At 44.6% G+C, this 26203-nt stretch overlaps 1 protein-coding gene across 1 annotated transcript in view; it reads left to right on the top strand.

The window, feature by feature from the left end:
* AKNA (AT-hook transcription factor) overlaps window positions 1-26203 on the top strand; it is a 127572-nt gene that overhangs the window by 86699 nt on the left and 14670 nt on the right. The window contains 6 exon segments of the mRNA XM_030207293.1: window positions 1609-1773; window positions 8678-8939; window positions 9165-9268; window positions 9560-9828; window positions 10800-10962; window positions 25808-25963. Of these exon segments, the coding sequence (XP_030063153.1) occupies window positions 1609-1773; window positions 8678-8939; window positions 9165-9268; window positions 9560-9828; window positions 10800-10962; window positions 25808-25963 (1119 nt within the window).

Below are 26203 nucleotides of genomic sequence, written 5' to 3'. Positions count from 1 at the left end.
ATGGGTCAAATCTGTGCCCATGTAAATTTGATAGGGCAAAAAGTGTCCAGTTGTGGGGAGAAGGGAGGGTGGGCTTTGAAAATTTAACTAGGTTATACAATATTCAGTATTGCTGAGGTACAACATCTTAGTAATAAGTGCCATTGGATTTCCAGATACAGACAATCAGGTGCCTGTTATTTTATCTTCCCAAGAGGGTTAGGAATATCAACCCCCATGTGTGTCTTTTTGTCTAGTTTAATTGTCCTGCTTCTGAATTCTGTTAGAGTCCTTGGAGTCTGAGTTGTATGTTTGCAGTGAAAGAATGCTACTTTTGTGGTTGGGTTGTGCAGGAAGAAAATGTTGCCTGCTGCCGTACGTCCTGATTGGTTACACTATTATGTCTACGTATATCTAGATATGTTTTTGGGGGTTTGTTTATTTTGTATATGCTTGGTTCTGAATCACCCAGAATTATAGATGCACTGGAATCTAAAATACATTTTTTGCTTTTTAGTGGGTAGAGGCAGAAAGGCTTATCATAATCCCCAATGGATGCTTGCAAGTAACTCACCCACAATTTAGCAAATTTGGGTAAGATTATAACCCAGCTAATTTGTACAGTCTCTCCACTGTGTGAGATGGTCTGTTTCCCTTACAGTCAGTAGTTGGGTTCAGAGCAAAATCTTTTGAAGTTTTGGTGGACTCTGTAGGTGTCTTGATTCAGAGACACAGAGAATGACTGTGGCTTAAGACTTAAGTACAGAAGTATTGCAATTCTGGGGCAGACCGAAGGTCCATCAAGCCCATTCTGTTTCCATCAACATATGGGGGACCTTGAATTTGTTATCACCTTTGGTGAAGGAGTTCAGATGGTTAAAGATGTGCATAAAAGCTGCTTTCAGCAGCAGTACAACGATGTTGCCCAAAAATTTGAAGATTATTAGTGAACAAGGGGGGAAGTTACTAAAGTGGCTACCATTAAGATGGGTTATTTACCACAAGTCATGCTATTTTAGCACAGGGCCCCATTTTATGCAATGGGACCTTGTGCTGAAATAGCACAATTTGTGGTAAATTAACTCGTACTGACAGTAGTTCACGTTGATAACTTCCCCCTAATGGGTCTTTCAGAAAGCAACTTAAGACTTGGCTTTTTGAGGATTTTTAAGGTAAATTGCTGTATGTTTTAATATGTTTTTAGTAGATTCTCAGTGGGAACGTTGGGCTATTGTATATGGTAGGGATTGGTATTGGGAGGGAATAATGAGAAAATTATTGACATTTTTTATATTGTTATCTGCTCTAAACAGTTGTATTCAATTGAAAGATGTAGACTATAAGCCTGTAAATTAAATTAAATATTTTAAGGCCTTGACACACCACATTTTTTATATTAGATTAAGTAATTATAAGCTAGTAGTTACCCAAAGGAATGTGCAGGCCTTTTAACCAGAGGACATAATTATTATTCGACATAAGACTAGATGCAGTGAGCTTTTACGCATAAGACTTCAGCTCCAGTACTGAGCCAAAATGTAAGATTTGGGCCAAGTGATAAGTAGCAGTTCTGCTCTCTTCTCACAACTGAAGGGTCTGTTATATCTGGGTAATTCTGCCACACTCCAGGTACAGCAGCTTCAAGACACTACCAGATTCTATGGATCTCAGGACGGGCCAGGAAGATGGGGAAAAGCAACAGGAAGTAGACGGCTTCTCAGGGGATGCTCATAGCATGAAGTCTTGGAGGCGGCCATCTTTAAAAGAGGAGAGGTGCCAAACAGCCCCCCAACCGTGAGTAACAGCTCCAGATCTTCAAATGAGAAATTGATATGGAAGTCCATATTCAAAAAAACTGCTGAGCAGGAGATATAGCTGGACAATTTTTTTTCTAGTTTACTTTATCCAGGTAGTTCACTCATATCTGCATGGATTTTTTTTTTAATTCTTTGGGGCAGATATTCAAAACACTTGTCTGATTTTAACTTTGAGAGTTAACTGAAAAAATCTCAGCTTCTGAATTTCCCACCTTGCCAACGTGTTGTCCAGACAAAAATTTAGGAGGGGTTAGAAGAATGCCAGGTGAGTATACGGATAAACTTTAACCAGATAGCACTGATATTCACTGCTGTCTAGTTAAAGATAATTGGTTGTCTGATCCAGAAGTAATACTTGTCTTACAGTTAACCAGATAACTTTAGCTGTGTATATTAAAAAAAAAAAAAACAGCCACTTAACCATTTATCCTTTTGAATTTCTTGGTTAAACTTAGCTAGTTATGCTTCACTGAATATTATACTCAGGAAAATGTCATGTTTCATTGTGAAATTTTTCCTTACCATGTTTGGGAAGCAGGCCAGGGCTGGCTCAAGGCATGGCCAAGATGAGGCAGTAGTTTAGGGTGCCAAGGCCTAGGGCACCAAAAGCCTGCCTCACCGGCTCAGCCTTCACAATGGCTGGGGTATGTTTTGTTCTCACTGTTGTTCTCACATGCCAAGCACCCGTTCTTCCACCCCATTCCCTAGTCCATGGTCAGGCATCTCTCCTTCCACTCCTGTCTGTACCCATCTCTCTCCCTCACTACGCCTCCGCCCCAGTCTACTTTAAAGTTTGTTTCTTTAGAGGTCACCAGCAGCAATAAACATACGCTGCTTGCAGACTGACTCAAAGCCTTTCCTTTGATGTGTCCCACCCATGCAGAAATGGGAAGTTGAATCATCAGAAGGAGAAGGATGTTCAGAGGAAAGGCTTCAGGTCAGGTGGCTACAGGCAGTGTATGAGTATCTCTGCTTCTCCTGGCAACCTCCAAAGAGAGAAAAAACTTTAAGGTAGACAAGGGGTTGGGAATGAGAGAGAAAGTGTGAGAGTGAGAGAGAGAGAGAAGAGAGAGAGAGGGGAGAGGGTTTGCTAGAGAGGGGGAGATGCCAAACTCGAGGGCAGAGAGGAGGGAGAAGGGGGTGCTGGACCAGGTAAGGGAGGGAGGGTTGAAGATGGAGCTATGTTGGACCCTCTTGGTGCAGGGGAGAGGGAGAGCAATGCTGGACAATTGGAGAGAGAAACAGGAAGGGAGGGATACAGTTGTTAGATTCGATGGAGGCAGAGGGGAAGGAGGGAAGCAAGGAAGACCTAGAGAGAAATGTTAGACCCAGGGGTGGAAGGGAGGGATAGATGAAATGAGATGCTGGACAAAGGAAGGGAGGAGGGATCACAGGAGTAGAGAGGGAGAGATGCCAGACCACAGGGAGGTGGGGGAAGGAGGGAAGACAGATAGTACAGGTAGATGCTGGGGGGGTGATAGAATCAAGGGACAGGGAGATGTTGGACTAGAAGGATGGGAGGAGAGAGATGGAGAAGATGCTGGGCTTTGAATGCTGGAAGGAAGGAGACGGAGGGAAGACACTGGGAATGGTGGAACCATGTGGTAGAGGCCAGGCAGGAGATTGTCAAGGAGATGAATGAGAAGAGGATGGTGAGTATATAAAGTAGAAATGTGGTAATGGGGATAGAGTATTGGAGGTTGGGGAAAGAGTGAGACAGGAAATGGGAGAGCTAGGGAGTAAGAGAAAGAAATGAGTCCCAGAGGTGATGGGGTCAGGGGCAATCTCTACTCATTCCTTCGCCAACAGCTTGAACCCCCTAGCGGTAGTACCATGAGACTACTGCTAAGGTTAGCGGCACCATTTTGAACAAAGGTAGCTGCTGGGGCAGGAGTGAATGGACTACTACTACTTATCATTTCTATAGCGCTACTAGTTGTACGCAGCGCTGTATACTAAACATGTAAGAGACAGTCCCTGCTTGACAGAGCTTACAATCTAATCAAGACAAACAAACAGGACAAATAAGGGATAAGAAAATTACTTAAGGTGGGAATGATAAAACAGACATGGGTACTGAACAAGTGAATAGGAGTTCCTGTGGAGGAATGTAGGGAGTGGAGAGGTACTGAGGACCTGCAGATTGAAGGCACTTGTAAGTCAATAAGAGGAGCTTGAACTGTATGCAGAAATGGATAAGGAGTCAGTGAAGTGATTTGAGGAAAGGGCTAATATGTGCATAGCAACACTGGCAGAATATAAGTCGTGCAGCAGAATTTTGAACGGATTGAAGGGGGGAGAGACAGCTTAGTGGGAGACCTGTGAGAAGCAAGTTGCAGTAGTCTAAGTGTGAGATGACAGTGTGGATAAGAGTTTTGGTAGTGTGTTCAGAAAGGAAGGGACAATATTGGTGATATTATAGAGAAAGAAACAACAGGTTTTAGCAGTCTGTTGGATATGTGCAGAGAAAGTGAGGAGTCAAAGATGACCCCAGGGTTACAAGCTGATGAGACAGTGAGGATGAAAGTGTTATCCACAGAGACAGAGAGGGAAGAGGAGAGGTGGTTTTAGGGGGAAAGATAAGAAGCTCGAACATGTTTAGCTTCAGGTGGCAGTGAGACATCCAGGCAGCAATGTCAGATAGGCAGGCTGAGACTTGAGCCTGGATTCCTGCTGAAATTTCTAGTGTGGAGAGGTAGATCTGGGAGTCATCAGCATAAAGGTGATACTGAAAACCATGGGAGGAGATCAGAGCACCAAGGGAAGAAGTATAGATGAAGAAAATAAGATGTCCCAAGACAGAGCCCTGAGTTACACCAACCTATAGTGGGATAGAAGTGGAGGAGGATACACTAAAGTGCAATGGGAGAGATAATAAGAAAACCTAGAAAGAATAGAGCCCTGAAATCCAAGCAAGGGCAACATATCAAGGAGTAGGTGGTGATCAATAGTGTCAAAAGCAGCAGATAGATCGAGAAGGATGAGGATAAAATAGAGACTTTTGGATCTGGCTAGGAACAGGTCATTGGAGACTTTAGCAAGGGCTGTTTCAGTTGAGTGTAGAGGGTGGAAACTAGATTGAAGTGGATTAAGAATAGCTTGAGATGGAGAAAAGTCAAGACAATGGTGGTGAGTAGCTTGGATAGGAAAGGGAGAAGGGAGATGGGGCGATAGTTGGAAGGGCAGGTAGGGTTCTATGAAGGTATTTTTTAAGGAGTGGTGTAATTACAGCATGTTTGAAGGCATCAGGAACAGTTGCAGTGGAAAGTGAAAGATTGATGATATGACAGATAGAAGGGTTGATAGTAGGAATGATAGTGCTGAGTAAATGGGTGGGAATAGGATCAGAGGAACATGTAGTCAGTTTGGAGGAGGAGAGAAAATGTGCAGTTTCCGCTTCAATCATTTCAGAAAAGGAAGGCAGGGGTTGAAAGGGGGTTGACAGAATGGACTGGGGGAAGGAGAGGTGGAGATGACTTGGTTGAGAACTTAAGGTTAATCTTGTGAAGCTTGTCATGGAAATACTCTGCCAAAGTCTGGGGAGAAAGTGAAGGGGGGTGGAGTTGGAGGTGAAGGCACTTTGAGGAGAGAATTCAGTGTGGCAAAGAGACGTCGGTGGTTTGAGCCAAGATAGTTTGTCAAGTGGATGTAGTAGTCCTGTTTGGCAAGTGAAAGAGCAGGCTGGAAGGAGGTCAGCAAGAATTTGAAATGTATGAAGTCAATATGTGCACAGGATTTCAGCCAAAGGCATTCAGCAGACTGGGCTCAGGAACATATGTAGTGGATTCCAGAGGTCAGCCAAGGCTGGGATTTGGTATGCCTTACAGAGCGGGGAATGGCAGGAACAAGAGTATCCAGAGCAGAGGACAGAGCAGTATTATAGGAAGAGACAACCTCATTGACAAATTTGGATAACATAGTGGTTGAGTAGAGGAATGAAACACTGGTGGAGAGAATGCAAGACTCAATAGCCTGAAGATCCTAAATGTATTGGTAGAGATTGGACGGGACTGGGGGAGGGGGAGAGTGTTTTAAATGTGAAAGTTAGATGATGGTCTGAGAGGGGAAGAATCGAGGTGCAAAAACTGGAGAGTGAGCAGTTGGAGAAGAAGACAAGATCAAGACAGTGGCCATTCTGGTGAGAAGGGGTAGTGGAGCACAGCTGAAGAATGAAAGAGGATGTTAAAGCGAGAAACTGAGAGTCATAAGAGTCAGAGGGATCATTAGCATGAATGTTAAAATCTTCAAGAATGAGAGAAGGAGATGAAGGCTAGAAAAAGAAAGAAGGAAAGTCAGGAGTCAGAAAGGAGGAAAGGGACTTATCAGTGGGTTGATAAATGACTGCTACTTGGAAAGGTAGAAGAATGAATAGATAGATGGAGTGGACTTCAAAGGAAGAAAAGTAGTAAAAGTGAGGTGCAAGAAAAGGTTGAAATCTACAAGAGGGTAAGAGTAGTAACCTGACACCACCTCCATGGCAAACTGGGCGAGGTATATGGGAGAAAAAGTAATCTCCATGACAGGGCAGCAACTGAAGCTGCTGTCCATACCATCCCTGGGGTGAGTTGGGATATACATCCAGGTTGGGGGAGGGGGAGCTTGCTGGAAGGCAGGTGATGCAGGTGGTGGGGAGAGCTGGCTGGTTGGGAATTGATGTGAGCAGGCTGGCAGGTTGTAAGGGAGCTGCAGTGGGGGGAAGAAAGGGGAGGGACGCTAATGCAAAAGGTGGTTCATAATCCCTTGAGCCAGCCCTGTTCAGAACTGCGCTCCAAGCACAATCAGAAGACTTGACTGACTGTTACAATGCTTGCTATATATATATCTGGCACAAGGCCAGCAGGATGCCATGTAATGTGCAAAAACATCACCTAAAAAGCCTTTGGGACTCAGGAGGATACGCTCCAATCCTTCCTTACATAGAGATGTAGAGGAAGGCAGAAAAAGACCAGTTGCCCCATCCAATCTGCCCAGTTATTCCTACTAAGGATATGTACCAGCTGTCAGCTATATTTGTTGTTATAACTTAAAATGTATAGTCCGCTCATCCAAAGGATTTCAACGCAACATAGACAAACCAATTTATAATTAAACAAGATTTGATCCAATTATTCACTAAAAACTTTAAAATAACAATACTTGCATGTGGTCACATGGGCTGTGCCCACCTATATGTTACTACTCTTACTTTTTTTCTTTGTAGTCTATCGTCTTGGGCAGTTGAGCGTACAGGATTCCTTAGTTAGGGGGTAATTCTATAAGGAGGCGGGGTTCCAATATCTAGGTGCCAAGAGCATGAATAAATAACCAGAATACTGGCTGGACACCATTTTGTAAAATGACACCTCAGTGCAATGGTGCATATAGTTTGAAGGTGGACATACACATGTGTGGAGCGTAGGCAAGTTACAGATTGCTGTAATTTACGCACTTTTTTTTACCAGTCTAGGCATGTGCATTTTACACCAGCTGTATGGCTGGCGTAAGTGGTTTCATCTAAAATATATGCGTGTATTTGCCCTGCCACACTTGTAATCTGTAAAGGAAAGTAGACATCAAATAGGTGCCCTTTTATAGACTGACTCTCTTAGAGGGCAGCTCTATAACAGAGCACCCATATTTAGGTGGTTGGAAGCAGGGCCATTGCATCGCTTCCAGCGCCCCCCCCCCCCCCCCCCCAATCTTCAGCATCTCTCCCTCCCTTGGGCCAACATCTCCCCCCCCCCCAACAGTCTAGTCTCTTTCCCGCTCTTTGAACCCCCCTCCCCTTGGGTCCAGCACTGCATCCTCACCTCGCTCACTCCCCCACAGTCCTGTAAAGTTTATGTTAGTCGCCAGTGGCAGCAGCAGCATGACAAAGGAGGCAGGATGTGGAAGAGAGAAGGTCCAGGGTCTGGCCTAGGCAGCCTGTCATGTTGCTGCTGCCGCCACTAGTGACCAACATAAAATGTACAGGACTTCAGGGGAGTGAGAGACATGAGAGAGCAGTGCAGGACCCGTGTGGAGATGGAAGAGAAGGGGAGAGACTGGACCTGGGGAGGGGGGAGGAGGAAGAAAAGGCTTGACCTGCAGATCAGTTGATGTCAGAGGCTGGATATTTTGCATCCTTAATCGCTGGTGCACTGGGCCAGAGCCTCTCCTGGTCCAGTGGTTAAACCGGCCCTGGTTAAATGGCACCTGTATGACCTGTTCTATAAAAGGAAGTAGGTGCCTGCTAGTTTAACAGGTCTGATACGTGCATAGAATTTAGGTGCATCAACTTACATCAGCCATAGAAGCTGGTATAATTGCCCAGCCCTAAATGCCAGAGGTATGCACGTAATTTACAGAGTTCAGTGTTGTGCGTATATTGTGAGACTTGCCCGTGATCTGCTCAGTCTCCATCTCTGTGTATACCCACCTTTAAAATATACTTCCTAATAGTATGTTTGTATATGCTGTTCTACTTTATTTTTACCAACCCACTGTCACATTTATTTTGTATTTTTTTTATTTTTATTTTTTCTTATTTCAATAATATATGCAGATGTATGTTTCTACAAATATTGTATTGTTTAAAATTAATCAATAAAGTTTGAAAAAAAAGACACACATATTCACAAAATAGCGCTCAGGTGAAATTTTGGCATATACGCGCGTATGTGTGCACATATGCCATTATTCTAAACAATTAGATGTGTAATTGGCACATAGAATTACCCCTTAGTGCTCATCCTGAGTCTTTCCTTACTCCTATCTGTAATACTATATCTATCAGTGCTAGTGTGGTATTGTATGATAATTCATATATTTTGCCAATCAGTGGAAGAGTCACTTCTGATAAAGTGGTTGGGAGAAGCAGGGTAGCTCTTTGCCATTGAAGATTTCTCATTTTATGTTTTTAGGCAGCCCATGGAGAGGAAGCCGAGCCCATTGAGAGATAGCCAGGAGACTGTTTTGAACAGCAGACACCCATCTCCCCTCAAAGAAAAGGAATTACTCTTCCAGAGCTCTGCATCTAATGCAAGAGCCCTAACTGCTAACCCTAAACCCTCATTTCGGAGTCCGCAAAGTCATGCCTCTCGACAAAGCAGTGTGGCGGGCAGCATTGTTTCTCAACACCACCCTCATAAGGCTTTCCCACAAGCTAAAACACTGCATCCAGAGGTAAATCTGCTATGTACAAGTCTCACACTTAGATCCAGCAAAAGATCACCCTGAGCGGCAGATCCAGGGGCAACTGATCTAACATCAAGACTAACTGGAGATCTGGAAACCCAGAGCCAACCTGATGGGAAATCTTGTAGATTAAAGCTTTGCATTTTATTCCCATCATGTTATGCCGAGCGTCTGGTGAGTTGTAGATATGTAATCAGGAGTTCTCTGTTTCAGGAACGCATTGTGTCCCCAGAGACAGACAGTGGGTTTGTGGGCTCAGAGAGCAGCAGGGTGTCTCCACTCACACAGAGCCCAGAGCATCGAACATCTCATGCGAGGTACCTCTGAACATTCTCCCCTCTTTCGTCCTTTCCTTTGTTTCGCTGTCCTTTTCCTCTCCCCCCCCCCCCCCCCATCTCCCCTCTCATCCTTTTGATTTCTGAGTTCATCCTCCTTTCCTCTATGCCTTATCTTGCTGTTGTCTCTATCCAGGTTTATCCTATTTTTCTCTCCTCTTTTTCCTTTCTTCTTTGGTTTTCTTTCTTCTCCCTCTCCAATGACAATGATTAGGATGTTTGGTTAATGTTTACTCTCAATCAAAGCTATGTATGGGACTCATTCCTTTTCAGAATACCAAATGCAGCAGATAGATCGGTTATGGTACCCACCAGTTCACCATGCCGGTCGTCAATGAGGCTAGATGCTCGTCAAGGAGGATCTGCAAACAAGCCAGTTAAAACATCAGTTGTAGTCAGGAGCTCCCATCCGAGGGGCAGTACCCGAAGGCACAGTGTGACACAGGATACTACTCCCCTAGGCAGTTCATTCCAAACGAGCTCTCCTTCCCGCTGGACAAACAGTGTTACAGGAAGCGAGAGGGGGCGGAATACAGAGAGCAGTAAGTACTGGTCAGGAGTTGGGGGCAGAGGAGGCAGAAAAGCAAGGGGAGGTCTGAGCTGGGTCCAGCCTGGATGTTCTTGCACTCAGTATTGTTCACTATATGGTACCAGAATACTGTAGTAGGCATTGCTTTTTCTTAGAAGAGGGTGAATGGATGAGCAATGAAGAGGTGAATCTTGCCCAGCTAGGTTCTGAAGTGTGTAAATGGCCCAAGTCATACTGATAGCAATAGTCAACACCATTTCTGTAGATAAAAATGTCATTTTACCACAGAAATGGGCTTTTTAGAATCTTCCCACCTTTGTACAGGTGAAAGCATGTACATGGCTCCTCAACATCTGCACATATATACTGCAGAGGAGTTCTCAGGGTGGGGTTAAGTTTGAGGGGGGGAAAAATTAGAGAAAAAGCAGATACAGTTCTCTGAAGTGCCTCTTCCTGAGGCATCACTCAAAGCTTTGATAACTGGTGCAACACTGCAGATAAAAACTACCCCTGGAGAAGCTCCTGGTTGTTTTTATTGCCTGTCCGCAGATAAGCAGGCATATTCAGTGGCACTTAATTGGACAGTGCCCAAGCCAAAACTGGCTATTTTGGGGGCATTCCAAGGCTGAGTCAGCACTAGGCCGGTTAAGTGCCAGTATTCAGTACTGAACTAGCCAAGGTAACCACATAAATAGTACCGCATAAAAGTCCATCCTTTGTTTATACGGTTCACCATAGCTGGTTCGGCACTGAATTTCCAGGGATAACACTGACAGCAAACAGCAAAACACGGACCACCTGAGGCTGAATGTTGGACCCATAGATTATGCATATAAGCACCGGTATTTGACATATCTGTACATAGAAGCGCTGCTATTTGGTGCTTCCACGTATAATCTCAATGTTTAGTGGAATGTCTAAGTTTACTTGTATATTCAATGGCTGAAAGGTGACCTCATTGTGTCTGTGTCCTGTTCGCTACAGCTCACACAGACTCTGAGGAGGAAGAGCAGAGCACAACCAGTCTCTGTGAACCCCTTCCTGGCAGTGGGAGATCTCGGAGCGCATCCTGGACACCTTCACCTTCTCCGCCACAGAGGAGATCAGATGTCCAAGCCGATGTCCTGTGCTCCCGCTCAGCTCGAGAGTAAGTCCACATATAACCACACGCTGTTTCCCTCCTCGTATTTCTCATGATCTCCAGGTATCAGCACTTAATAATGCGCTATTCCTATTCTCTGTAGGTTGTAGTGTGTGTGAAGGTGAAAGGTTTGGGGTTACTGTTACCTGACATCATCTTCTTAGTATAGGCAGGTGACGTGTGGTGAACTGCTTGAACCATTCACAAACCAGCAGGTCCAATGAGATGCATTTAGGGCTGGCAAAAATCATGAAAATATTATTTACTGACATGTTAGTATTTTTGCAGGCAGACATGGAGGAGTAGCCTAGTGGTTAGCGCAGTTGGGCTTTGAGCCTAGTGAACTGGATTTGATTCCCACTGCAGCTCCTTGTGACTCTGGGCAAGCCCCAGGTACAAAGGGGCAAATATTCAGACACAGGAGTTAGCCCAGCTGAGCCTGGATATTCAGTGCTGGGCCATTTTCGGCGACCGGCATTGATTATCCAGTTTATTTTTGGACAGTTTAAAGATAGCCGGCTAAGTCAATATTCATACTTAGCCGATTATCTTTAAACTGACTAATGATATTCCCACCTTTTCATATGGCCAAACATGGCCACTAAACCGGCTTTAAAAATAGGCGGATAGTTGGTTATATCAGGCTATACAACCAACTATCTGCTAACTGGGGATATTCAGCGGGGAATGCCCCACTGAATATCAGCAGATAGCCGGTTAAGCGCTGTTTAACCGGTCAACAGCCGTTCTGGCCAGTTAAATAGCGCTGAATATCAGGGGGACAATAAGTACCTGTATATAATATGTAAACCACTTTGATTGTAACCACAGAAAGGTGGTATATCAAGTCCTATCCCCTTTCCCTTTGCAGGCATATGTTTTAGTGGAGGAGTAGCCTAGTGGACTTTGATCCTAGGGAACTGAGTTCAATTCCCACTGCAGCTCCTTGTGACTCTGGGCAAGTCACTTAACCCTCCATTGCCCCTGGTACAAAATAAGTACCTGAATATATGTAAACCGCTTTGAATGTAGTTGCAAAAACCTCAGAAAGGCGGTATATCAAGTCCCATTTCCCTTTCCTTTTACCATGACCATTTTGTGTAATTTTGGAGGGGAAATTTCAAAAGCCAGTTATCTGGGTAAAAGAGCTTTATAAAAATTGCCAACCTTGTATGATTGTATATATGGATATTTATATAATTTATTTATGTGTTTATTTATAAAATCTTACGCAGCCAGATCTGACCACAGTCATTCAAGACACTTTACTACCACTTAAAACATAGAATATTTATTTGTTTATTTTTAGCACATTTATATCCCAAATTTTTTTTACGCAGCCCGATCTGACCACAGTCATTCAAGACACTTTACTACCACTTAAAACATAGAATATTTATTTGTTTATTTTTAGCACATTTATATCCCAAATTTTTCCCACATGTGAGCAGGCTCAAAGTGGCTTACAATGTACCGATTAGGCTATCGCCAGACCAGTGGTGAAACAATTACAATATCCATAAAACAAACTAAAATATATAAACACAGTTAAAATGCTAAACTCCAGAGAAGCTCATTAAACCCTACTGATGTGACCACTGATCCTGCCAAATGCTTCCAGCTGCAGCTTGCTTAAATCAGTCCTTACCTATCGGTGCCTCATTCCCGGAGAACAGGAACATTTTGAACTGCTTCCTAAAAGCAAATAAATGCTCTTCCCAGTGGAGTAGCCACAGGTGGGCCCGGGTGGGCACACGTTTAATGGTAGCTGGTGGAGATCCCAAGCTCTATCAGCTGAAGACTTCCCCCTGATGGTAAGCCATGATGGAAAAAAGTGTTTTCTTGCCAGCTGAGATATTTTTTTGGTGCTGGTGGGGGAGAACACTTGGTGCCCACCTACTTCTTGCCTAGGCCCACCCAAAATCTGTTGTCTGGCTCCGCCCCTGGCTCTTCCACTCGTAGATCCCATGGGAGCTTGTTCCATAATTTGGGTGCAGCAGCTGAGAAAGATCCACTACAATCTGGTTTTCGCCCTCTCCACTCAACCAAAACTGCGCTTACTAAAGTCTCCAATGACCTATTACTGGCTAAATCCAGAGGTCTCTATTCCATCCTCATTCTTCTTGATCTTTCCGCTGCTTTTGACACTGTCGATCACAGCATACTCCTCGATACCCTGTCCTCACTTGGATTCCAGGGCTCTGTCCTTTCCTGGTTCTCTTCCTACCTCTCCCTCCGCACCTTCAGTGTTCACTCTGGTGGATCCTCTTCTACTTCTATCCCTCTGCCTGCCGGCGTACCTCAGGGTTCTGTTCTTGGTCCCCTCCTCATTTCTATCTACACTTCTTCCCTTGGTTCATTAATCTCATCCCATGGCTTTTCCTACCATCTTTATGCTGATGACTCCCAAATCTACCTTTCTACCCCTGATATCTCACCTTGCATCCAAACCAAAGTTTCAGCGTGCTTGTCTGACATTGCTGTCTGGATGTCTCAACGCCACCTGAAATTAAACATGACCAAAACCGAGCTTCTCATTTTACCCCCCAAACCCACCTCCCCACTCCCTCCGTTTTTTATTTCTGTTGATGGCTCTCTCATTCTCCCTGTCTCCTCAGCTCGAAACCTTGGGGTCATCTTTGACTCTTCTCTCGCCTTCTCTGCTCATATCCAGCAGATCGCCAAGACCTGTCGTTTCTTTCTTTTCAACCTCCGTAAAATCCGCCCCTTTCTTTCCGAGCACTCTACCAAAACCCTCATCCACACCCTTGTCACCTCTCGTTTAGACTACTGCAATCTGCTTCTTGCTGGCCTCCCACTTAGTCACCTCTCCCCTCTCCAATCGGTTCAAAACTCTGCTGTCCGTCTCGTCTTCCGCCAGGGTCGCTTTTCTCATACTACCCCTCTCCTCAAGTTGCTTCACTGGCTTCCTATCCATTTTCGCATCCTGTTCGAACTTCTTCTACTAACCTATAAATGTACTCACTCTGCTGCTCCCCAGTATCTCTCCACACTCGTCCTTCCCTACACCCCTTCCCGTGCACTCCGCTCCATGGATAAATCCTTCTTATCTGTTCCCTTCTCCACTACTGCCAACTCCAGACTTCGCGCCTTCTGTCTCGCTGCACCCTACGCCTGGAATAAACTTCCTGAGCCCCTACATTTGCCCCATCCTTGGCCACCTTTAAATCTAGACTGAAAGCCCACCTCTTTAACATTGCTTTTGACTCGTAACCACTTGTAACCTCTCGCCTCCACCTACCCTCCTCTCCTCCTTCCTGTACACTTTAATTGATTTGATTTGCTTACTTTATTTTTTGTCTATTAGATTGTAAGCTCTTTGAGCAGGGACTGTCTTTCTTCTATGTTTGTGCAGCGCTGCGTATGCCTTGTAGCGCTATAGAAATGCTAAATAGTAGTAGTAGGAGCTTGTTCCATAATTTGGGTGCAGCAGCTGAGAAAGATCCAATTCTCCTTTTTGCTTTTTTATTCATATACACCAGTGATTGCTTAATAGATGTCTATGTGGATCATAGGCATTTACTTGGTGTGTACTTCTATGGGTGTTCCATAAGGTCTTGAATGTCCTTTGCCATTTATTCAAATCAGGCTTGTTCTGTAACTGCTATCCAATGAAGTTTGGCTAGTGACACTGGTGCGCTTTCCCCTCCTCAAGCCCCAGTCATTATCTGTGCAGCAGTATTCTGAATGAATTGCAATCTACAGTGTTTTAAGTCAGTGGCATAGGTGTACAGCCAGTTTTGGGTGGGCACAAAATTTTCTGTTCCCTCCCCCCACCGGTTTACATTAACATGTCTTCATTTCTAAGGGTCACTGGCAGCAGTAGCAATTCACTCATACGACCTGGAGCCTTCCCTCTTCTGCATTCCGCCCATGCAGAAACAGGAATGTAAGCCCTGATCTTTGGGGTCACCCTAGGCAGTTGTCTAGTTTGCGCTCTGACACATGAAAGCTGGTCGGGTTCGCAATATTTTTTGTTTTACATCGTAGGCCGGGACTAGAGATTTCCCCAGGAGGCTGAATAAGTCTTACTCCTTGCACTCACTGCACACTCCTTCCACACACACAAAAAAAAAAAAAAACTCGGGCCATACCATTGGATGTGCTCTGAATCTTAAAATATCTTTACTGAAGAATTCTTGAGACATTAAGCAGAGGCAGCAACAATGCAGAGGCTTTAGAGAATATTTACACTTCTCTTTTGTATAGGGTGCTTCACACTACTCCAATTAGGCAAGGCTCTGTGAAGAGTCCTCATTATCTCGCTTTTTTTTATTTTTTTTTAACTTCTTCTACTCTTCAACCTCACATAGCAGCCAGCACAATTTGGATGTTAAATTGGAACAGACTTACCCTGCAGATCCCAAAAGGATGTTAAGCAGGAAGGTGCTGAGCCCTGGTAGACATGCGGGATATGGGAGGTCTTTCATTTCCCAGTTGTAAGGCTGCAGCCATAAAAGCTGTAGTAGCTTCCTGTCTCCTAGTCTTCAAAAAGAACAGGAACTTGTGCCCAAATGGTAAAAAAATAAGTTGGTTAGCACAACCCTATTCTTCCCCCTTGGTATGGAGCTTGGGGTGAAATGGGTTCCCTGATTCCCACTTCACTGATACAGAGCAGAGGTCTAGGTGACGCTTCTGCTTGTTGTACAGTGTTCCGATTTTTTCTATAGCTTCTCTGTGCTGCTGGGCTAGCAAGCGCTGCTATCTAACTGGCTATGCAGTAATTATTTTATCTGAGCCTAAGACTGGAGTGCTCTCTCTATCTCAATGTGGTCAGGGCTCTCTGGAGGCTAAGACCAATAGACCTTAATTTTAAAACTGGGCTCTCCCTCTTATATTTTCAGAATTTCTCTCTTAAAGTGCACTCCTCCTATTTTGGAGTTCTCACCAATAGAATTTAGGACTCTCCGTTTCCCCTTTGTTATAGGCAGGTCCCTTTGGCATCAGCAAAATAAACACTCTTGTGATTACCAGTGATGTCATCACACGTCAGTAACATAATGCTGTTGGAGAACATAAGAATAGCCATCCTGCTTCCAACCAGGGCCAATCCAGGTCACAAGTACCTGGCAGAAACCCAAATAGCAGCAACATTCTGTGCTACCAATCCCAGGTCAAACAGTGACTTCATAAGTACATAAGTATCACCACACTGGGACAGACCAAAGGTCCTTCAAGCCCAGCATCCTGTTTCCAACAGTGGCCAATCCAGGTCACAAATACCTGGCAAGATCCCGAAAAAGTTCAATACATTTTATGCTGCTTATCCCACAAATAGCAGTGGATTTTCCCCAAGTCAATTTAATGATCTATGGACTTTTCCTTTAAGAAGCCGTCCAGACCTTTATTAAACCCCACTAAGCTAACCGCATTTACCTCATTCTCTGGCAACGAATTCCAGAGTTTAGTTACACATTGAGTGAAGAAATATTTTCTCTGATTCGTTTTAAATTTACTACTTTGTAGCTTCATCACATGCCCCCTAGTTCTAGTATTTTTGGAAAGAGTAAACAAACGATTCACGTCTACCTGTTTCACTCCACACATTATTTTATAGACCTCTATCATATCTCCCCTCAGCCGTCTTTTCTCCAAGCTGAAGAGCCCTAGACGCTTCAGCCTTTCCTCATAGGAAAGTCATCCCACCCCGTTTATCATTTTCGTCGCCCTTCTCTGTACCTTTTCTAATTCCACTATATCTTTTTTGGGATGCGGCGACCAGAATTGAACACAATATTCGAGGTGCGATTGCACCGTGGAACAATACAAAGGCATTATAACGTCCTCACTTGTGTTTTCCATTCCTTTCCTAATAATACTTAACATTCTATTTGCTTTCTTAGCTGCCGCATCACACTGAGCAGAGGGTTTCAACATATCATGAACAACACCGAGATCCCTTTCCTGGTCGATCTCAATAGCAGATTTTGGACTTTTCGTTCAAGAACTTTATACACTTACCACCATTACAACCCCCTTCTGGCAGTGAGTTCTAGAGCTTAACTATTCTTTCAGTGAAAAAATATTTCCTCCTATTTTTTTTTAAAGTATTTCCATGTAATTTCATTGAGTGTCCCCTGGTTTTTGTACTTTTTCAAAGAGTGAAAATCGATTCATTTATACCCTCAATAATATCCCACTTCAGCTGTCTCTTCCAAGCTGAAAAGCCTGAAGAGGGTTTTTTTTTTTAATGACCAATGCCTGTGCAAAACTCCACAGGTTCCTACAGGAAGTGGCATCAGAGTGGGCAGGACTTGGAAGAGAGAAAACTCTAAGGTCAGCTTCAAGTAGCGTGAGTGAATCGCTGCTGCTGTCAGCATCTCCCTGTAAATGAAGACGTGATAAGGTAGACCAGAGGATGGGGTGAGGGAGATGGACCACAGGGCCCACAATAGTTGTGAGACCCAGTGTTCACCCCCTAACATCAGCCCTGACAAGGGTGCATCACTGCTGGGTGGGCCTGAGGAGGTGTCCAGAACACTCATTGGGAACCCTTCTATAACTTAGTGCTACGTGTTATGCACTGCAATAGCACGTCTAGAGCTCCAATGCTATAATGGTGTCCGTGCACATAGCTTCTGTTATAGAATTCAGGCATAAACCCGTATTTGTGCATACAAAGTTAGATGTGCTTCCTTATGCCAAGACAATGACACGTGTAATTGTGCACCTAAACACTACATGCCACATGGGTAACTTAGAGTGTTCTATATTAGAGTTGCATGGGGACAGAAATCTTACCCGTCCCAGCTGGAATCTATCTTACCCATCGCCACCCGTCCCCACTGGAATCTTTCATCCCCACAGGAACCCCGCAGAACTGCTTCCATCCCCGTGGATTCCTGCGAACCCCGTTCCCGTTCAAGTCTCTATATGCATAAATGGGAGACAGGCCTATAATCCACTCACATGTTCTTATGTGCTACTTTACAGAATCGAGCATAGTGCACATTCACGTGTAAGAGTCAATTGTCTCAGCTCTTACACAGTTATAGAATTGCCCTTATTATGTGATCATTTTAGAGGCTTTTGCGTGTTGGCCAGGGGAGGCAACAACATATGTAGCTTTTATTTTGAAAACTATGCATGTTTTTTTTTTGCTGATAAATTATTTGCATAAAAAGCAGACATAGATTGGTGCAAGCATATTTTTTCAGGGCACTTTTCAAGGGAAAGCGTGCTTGTACATTCCCTTTGCGAACTGATGCAAAATCTGCTCCAAAAAGTACCTGACTGCATAGTTTTGAAAATTGCCCTATTATGCTAGAATTCACCTGTTTATGCACTGAGACATAATCCTTAGCTCTCAAATAATGCAGCCTCTCCAAGAGCCTGAGAACAGAGCATTGCAGACACAGGTCCTCTCATTCATAACCTTCTTATTGACTTTACATTATTTTTGCTGGCTGTGCTCACAGTTTGCAACCCTGCTGGGATTTCAGAGTTCAGGACTGTGATTGTATTGCAGTTTTTTTTAACCTATGAAACAGTTTCAGTTGCAGAATTAGTCTTCTTACTTTCTAGCCCTCTGCCATACTAAGCAGATTGTTTGAGAAGGGTTTTGCCTGAGGCGATTATTGAAGCTTGAGGATGTCCTTTCCTGCCAAGCCTTCCAAACTCTCTTGCACAATCCTTAGCAAACATGACTGTGGGGCCAATTCTAGGAAGCATGACTGTGTTGGATTCAGTCAGATTACTGCTTCACAGGGGAGGGAAGACCAGCAGGTTACTGTGCCTGACAATCAAATGGTTTTAAAAGGTTAATCTTACACCCAGTGGCTCTGCTGGACATACCTTTCCAGGCTTAGGTGGTGCACATTCCATTTGAAATGTGGCTCTGGCTGTCTGGATGGACCATGCAGGTCTTTCTGTCATTTACTGTATTCAGAACTGGCTGTCACTGGTCATACCAGACATGCTGGTTGCAGTTTCTAGAAATCTAGTGGACTCATTTCTGTACCAGAGCTAATGACTGAAAAGAACTATCAGGATGGGGATGGGGGGGCATCGAACTGCAGGATGCATGGAGGGAGGGGACCTGTATATTTGCTGTGGAGATCCCCTGGTCCCAGCTGGGAGAGAGCCCCCAACATCCCCTGGACTTTGCTGACCCAATTCCATAAGTACCAGAATATGTGGAAAATAGAGAAGTCCTTGAGATTAAAACTGTGACCCTAGTGTCCCTCACTCTGTTTGTTGCCTGCTGAACTGTCAGGTTTAGATATCACCTGGGTCCTGCAATTCGCATGTTAAGGTATGTTTTCAGACTATTGATTAGACTGGACAAACTGAACATGGAATAATGAAACATCACAGTTTGTGTGATAGGCTGGTTTCTATTTGCAGAAAAACTTTATGCAGAGTTGGAAGAACAGGAGCTTAAAGGAGGAGGTCAGGGTAGGCTGCTCAGAGTCAGATTTACATATAAGCTAGCCTCGTACTACAAGGGACCTCGCTTTACTACTACTACTATAAATCATTTCTATAGCGCTACCAGTCGTACGCAGCACTTCACAAGTTGAACATGAAGAAAAGACAGTTCCTGCTCAAAAGAGCTTACAATCTAAATCAGCATGTAAAACCATTAAACCTATAATTTACTTCCTGCTTGATCGAGGAGGGGGGGGGGCTCTTAAATGTTAGAATTTAAAGGTCATAGTGCTCATAAATCCAGCCCTGATGTTCATGTATCCAAGTTCTGCTCCATTATTATCACTGAAAATGTTGCAAACTTTTCTATAGAAAAGTCCTTAAATAAAAAAATTGAGGGGGGTCCTTTTACTAAGGTGCGCCGAAAAATGGCCTGCGCTGGTGTAGACAAGTGTATTGGATGCGTGTAGGTCCATTTTTCAGCGCGCATGCAAAAAAAGGCATTTTGGGGGGCTGAAAATGGACGTGCGGCAAAATAAAAATTGGCACGCATCTATTTTGGGCCTGAGAACTTACTGCCACCCATTGACCTAGCAGTAAAGTCTCACTCGTTAACCGGGTGGTAATAGTTTACACGTGTACAATGGCAATTACCACCCAGTTAGTGCCACGTGCCGGAAAATTTCCAGCACGCTTAGTGGATGCACGTAAAAAATGAAATTACCACCCGGGCCACACGGTAGCCGGGTGGTAGTTCAAAATTGACGTGCGTAGGATGTGTGTACGCACCTACATGGCTTAGTAAAAGGGCCCCTGAAGTAGTTTTTGTGCTTGATTAAATACTGTTAATCATGATCGGTTTCTTCTGTTTTTGATTCTATTCTGAGCCATGTTAAAAATATTGGGCCTGATATTCGAAAAATTTGTGCTTCTAACTTTGAGATTTATGCTCCTCAGTTGGCTTCTTCAAAAATCTACAAGGACTGAATGCCTAAATTTATGCTTAGAATTTCACTAAATTCAATTGAGGAACATAAAAATAGGTGACATCCAGGGCTGGCCCTGCCACAGAGGGAGGGAGATTGGGGTGGGGGAGGGGAAATGCGGGCCATGGTAGGGGAAGGGAATAGAGAAGGGAAGGGGGAGATGATGAACTACGGGACCACCGCAAGGATGTGGAGGGGTGCACATAGTCCAGAGTTCACCTAGGGTGTCTGATACCCTTGGGCCAGCTCTTGTGGCAACATGTGCAAATTTAGAATGAGAGAAAAAAAGGAGTTTAGCACTGATTTTCAGCACTAGGCTCATAAATTAGACTCATAAATTTAGAATAATGAATGGCAGGTCTAATTCCGTAAAAGACGGAGTGGGAAACAGATAACGGCTCTTCACTGACAAACCATGGAACTTGACACGGCACTGTGTTTCGGCTGACCTTGCCTGCATCAGGAGTCTAGTGCTAACAGTCTGGTTCTGATATCAAATATTTCAGGATCAATATTGTAAATTAGGTTGCAGTCATTTGGTCTTTACAAAAACCTTTAGAGGTTGTCTTCTATAATTTCCAAACGGATGCACTGTCAGCAACGTGGCTGATCAAAACTTTTGATCAACCATGTCGCTGGCAGTGTGTATGTTCAGCCAAAACACAGTGCTGTGTTGAGTCTTTAGCTATTATCAATAAAGAGTTTTTTTCAACCCTTGGTTGTTCCATGGTTTGTCAGTGAAGAGCCTTTATCCGTTTCCCACTGTTCCTTTTTAGTACTTCATTGTGGGATTCTTTGGTTCCTCCACCTCTGTGGATCTTACGCAGTTCTAAATTTGTAAGCATAACTTTTAAGCCCCTAATTTAAGATGAATTTTCAGCTGAAACTTAGGCTCCTCAGTTCAGCTGAAAATAGGTTACAAGTTTAACATCCTAACTTAGGGACCTAAATTTAGGAGCTCAACTTTTTTTGGAATATTGGGCCCAATATTTTCAACTCTGCAGCACACCAGTGTCACTTAGAGTGATTTTCAAAGTGTTTTACCCACAGAAAGGATGATTTCAAAAGTGCTCACCCTCAGTTGCACTTTTACACACAATAAGGGCAATTCATAAGATAAGAACAGAAGAATAGCCATCTAGCCCAGTACCCTGTTTCCAACAGTGGCCTATCTAATTCAGAAGTCCCTGGCAGAAACCCAAATAGTAGCAAAATTCCATGCTACCAATCCCGGGGCTTCCCCATGTCTGTCTCAATAGTAGACTATGGACTTTTCCTCTAGGAAGTTGTCCAAACCTTTTTTTAAACCAGATACACTAACCACTGTTACTACATCCTCCGGCAAAGAGTTCCAGAACTTAACTATTCGTTGAGTGAAAAAATATTTCCTTCTATTTGTTTTAAAAGTATTTCCATGTAACTTCATTGAGTGTACCCTAGTCTTTGTACTTTTGGAACAAGTAAAAAATCGATTCACTTCTACTCATTCTACACCACTCAGGATTTTGTAGACCTAAATCATATCTCCCCTCAGCTGTCTCTTTTCTAAGCTGAAGAGTACTAACCTCTTTAGCCTTTCCTCATATGAGAGAGTTCTATCCCCTTTATCATTTTGGTCACTCTTTGAACCTTTTCTAATTCCACTATTTGGCTCATTTTCGAAAGAGAAGGGCGCCCATCTTTCAACACAAATCGGGAGATGGGCATCCTTCTCCCAGTGTCGCCCAAATCGTCATAATCGAAAGCCGATTTTGGGCGTCCTCAACTGCTTTCCGTCACGGGGATGACCAAAGTTCCCAGGGGCGTGTCGGAAGCATAGCGAAAGCGGGACTGGGGCGTGCTTAACACATGGGCATCCTTGGCCGATAATGGAAAAAAGAAGCGCGTCCCTGACGAACACTTGGCCGACTTTACTTGGTCCTTTTTTTTTATGACCAAGCCACAAAAATGTGCCCTAAATGACCAAATGACAACCGGAGGGAATCGGGGATGACCTCCCCCTACTCCCCCAGTGGTCACTAACCCCCTCCCACCCTAAAAAAAAAAAAAATTAAAATATTTTTTCCAGCCTCTTTACCAGCCTAAAATATCATACCCAGCTCCATGACAGCAGTATGCAGGTCCCTGGAGCAGTTTTAGTGGGTACTGCAGTGCACTTCAGGCAGGCGGACCCAGGCCCATCCCCCTCTACCTGTTAAACTTGTGGTGGTAAATGTGAGCCCTCCAAAACCCACCACAAACCCACTGTACCCACATCTAGGTGCCCCCTTTCATCCCTAAGGACTATGGTAGTGGTGTACAGTTGTAGGGAGTGGATTTTGGGGGGCTCAGCACACAAGGTAAGGGAGCTATGCACCTGGGAGCTTTTTCTGAAGTCCACTGCTGTGTCCCCTAGGGTGCCTGGTTGGTGTCCTGGCATGTGAGGGGGACCAGTGCACTACGAATGCTGGCTCCTTCCATGACCAAATAACTTGGATTTGGTCATTTTTGAAATGGGCGTCCTTGGTTTCCATTATCGCCGAAAATCAGGGACGACCATCTCTAAGGTCGACCTAAATGTTGAGATTTGGGCGTCCCCGACCGTATTATTGAAACGAAAGGTGGATGCCCATTTTGTTTCGATAATAGCGGTTTCCCCGCCTCTTCTCAGGGCCGTCCATGCATTATGGCCTAGATTCTATATATTGCGCCGAAAAAAAAACACGCCTGGGCGTATTCTATAAAATACACCTAAATTTAGGTATACTTTATAGAATATGCTTAAATTTCCATGTGGTTTCTAGAATACGCCGAGTGTCCGTCCGTACAACTACATTTAGTCACGGGCAGTTACGCCAAGTAAAACTTGGTATAAATGCCGATGCCTAAATTAGACATGGACCGGGTGTATTCTATAACAATCCGTGTAGATTTTAGAAACACCCATGACCCGCCCATGGCCACACACACCTCTTATCCAACTATGTGACTTAGAATTTACACGCATCACGTTACAGAATACGCTTAGACAGTTGTGCACGTAAATTCTAATTAGTGTCAATAATTGCTTGTTAAGTGGCAAATCCAGAATACAACTGGATTTGCGTGTGCAACTTAAGTTGCGCTATATAGAATCCTGGGGTATGTGCATAAATATTTTCAATACTAGCAGATACGGTCATACGTATGCACATACACACCTAAATGCCAGTATTCCTCCTAACCGCTATTGCGCAAATTCCCACTAACTTAAAGAGTAGGTCAGAGGTTCCCAAACTTTTTCGGTTCATGGCAACCTTAGTATCCGAGCAATTTTTCGTGGCACCCTCCCACACACACACATAGGTCTCTGCCCGCCCACCAGCCACATAGGTCTCCACCCCCCCCCCCCCCCCCCCCCCCAGCATTTTTTCCACTGCTCACCCTGGAGCAGCCTGGGGGGGGCTCCTCTGCCCCCCTGTGTCTCCATCTCCCCCTTTTCCTGCCCCAATGTTCCTCCCTGCCCAGCATCTTTTCTTGTCTCTCCCCATATTCATCTTCTCCCTTCTTTTTACTAACCTGCCTTGCCCACTCTACCCCACTTGAGTGCCACATCTCTTCCTCTCTCTTCTGGGCCTGCCCCCCTCCCCCGAACAGTCTGACTTCTCCCCCCTTCAACTTTCCTCCTCCAATCAAGTCTCTCTTCCCCCCTCCCAGTGAGCCCTTTATCTCATCCTCTCACCAACTCTCCTCCATAGCCCCAGGCCCCTGTACCTCTCCAGCAGCAGCGATGACTAACAACGTTTTCCATCAGCGTCATGGCCTCTTCTCAGGCGCATCCCGCCTACTCAGATAAGAGGAAGTTGTATCAAAGTAGGCGGGACACTCCAGAGAAGAGGGCAGACTCCAACGCTAGCGGAAAACTGTCTCAATTGCCGGTACCAGAGAGGAACAGGGGCCTGGGGCTACGGAGGAGAGACGGTGGAAGGGAGAAGGAGAGATGCAGGACTCGCAGGGCAAGGGGGAAGGAAGAGAAAAAGAGCGGTTTGGGTGGCGGTGGGAGGGAGTTCAGGATTTGCCATGGCACACCAGGGTGCCGTGGCACACAGTTTGGGAACCACTGGAGCAGGTATTTGCAAAGGGGCCTACACAGGGACAGAGCATGGGCAGGATATAGGCAGGGCTCACCCTTATGCTCATTCAGAATACTGTAAGTTACGCACATCACTGCTGTATTTAGGTGCCCATACTTATGCCAGCTCTGTTGCTGGTATAACTGTGGGCACCTAAATGTTAGGCACTGATACCAGGTTATGCTAGTATTCTGTAATAGAACCAAGTGCCAAGGTTCCATTCTAGAAAGGCTCCTACCGCGCAACCCAAAGCACCTGTATGGAGTCGCCCAATTATGGAATTAACCCCTATTAAGCAGAGGGGCTGCAGAAGACAGGCTTAGGAGGGTGAATCTCTTCATAAAGACAGTCTGCCCAATATTCAGCGCTATTTTACCGGCTAGGAACAGCTCCTGGCCGATTAGATAGCCTTAAACCAGCTAAGTGCTAATCTTCATCGTGAGAGCTGGCTATCTCGGCTGGATATTAGTGCTTATCGGCTAGCCCGGTCATCTGCTATGTCCCGTGACGCAGCTGGTTAGTGCCAATACCATCGGCTAATCAGCTAAGTTTAGCAGCCAGATAGGCCCGCTATTTGTGTGGGTCTATCTTTGGCCGCTGTAACTTATCCAGTCAGCTGATGAATATCAGCTTAACTGGCTGTGTGCATAGAGGCCAAAGAAAACCCGGAAATTAAATACCTGTTGCCGGATACGGCCACACATTGAATTTCCGGGTTCATTGCTGACTGCAGGAGGGAGCTCAGCTAACTCCCACAGTCTGAATATCGCCCCAGTTAATGTTGCCCAACACGTAGACGTGCTCACTTTAGTATTTTCAAAAGTAGTGCCACTTTTTTGGTGAGAAAATGTACCTGCAGGAAAAGAAGCCACATTGAGCCTGCAAAGAGGTGGGAAAATGTGGGATACAAATGCAATAAATAAATAAATAAATAAAAGAAAGAAAGAAGCTGCAAGTGCGTGGGTGTTTCTTTTTTCTTTTTCATTTTCAAAGCATAGGCAGTGGAATGGGTTGCACCACTGAGGCCATGGCCCAGCCAATATTTTGTCCAAGTTTGGGTGGAGTGGGGGAGACACTGGTTTGTTTGACCCCTCCAACCAAAAACATATTCTGTAGCACCTGTTTCAAAGTGTGCCTACTTCCTTGTTTCAAAGTGTGACAACTAATGTGGTCTGTGGTTAAAAGAACCCAGGGGCTTTGCAGCTGTGCAGACAATATGAAACTTAGTGTCTAAGCGTTGTGGAAAATAAGTACAAATTTTGATTTAATTTATAAGCTTTGTGCAGTTTGCTGACTCTTAGTGAGTTCATAGGTGCATGGCAGCTCTTGGGCACTCCAAGGTCTCACTTCGATTTTTGTGCATCCTTCATATCCTCTTGACAGTCAGGCTATCCAAGCCCTACAGAGTGAGGTAAAGCGGCTCCGACGGAGACTGGAGAACAGTCTGTGTAGACCCCAAAGTGAACTGGCAGAGTTTTCTGGTACCATGGAGCAGTTAGAAGGGGATTCACTGTCACCTGGACACTCTATGTTCTTTGGGTAGGTAAAAGAAAATGCATTTTGAAGCACAGGAAATGTTTCTAGGTATGTTCCTGCCCTCTCTCCACGTTTTTGTTTACAAAACTTGTGTTTATTCTCACCTGCCCTACCCTAACTTTACCCCATCCAGATCCAGTCCTTGAGTGCCGAAACCCAGTTGTGTTTTCAGGATTTCCACAATGAATATTGAGGAAATATATTTGCATACAGTGCAAGTAGTACATGCAAATAAATCTTATC

The sequence above is a fragment of the Microcaecilia unicolor genome, chromosome 6 (assembly GCF_901765095.1).
Source record: "Microcaecilia unicolor chromosome 6, aMicUni1.1, whole genome shotgun sequence".
Classification (NCBI taxonomy): Eukaryota; Metazoa; Chordata; class Amphibia; order Gymnophiona; family Siphonopidae; genus Microcaecilia; species Microcaecilia unicolor.
Note: the sequence above shows the minus strand (reverse complement) of the source record. Positions and strands in the feature narration are given on the sequence as shown.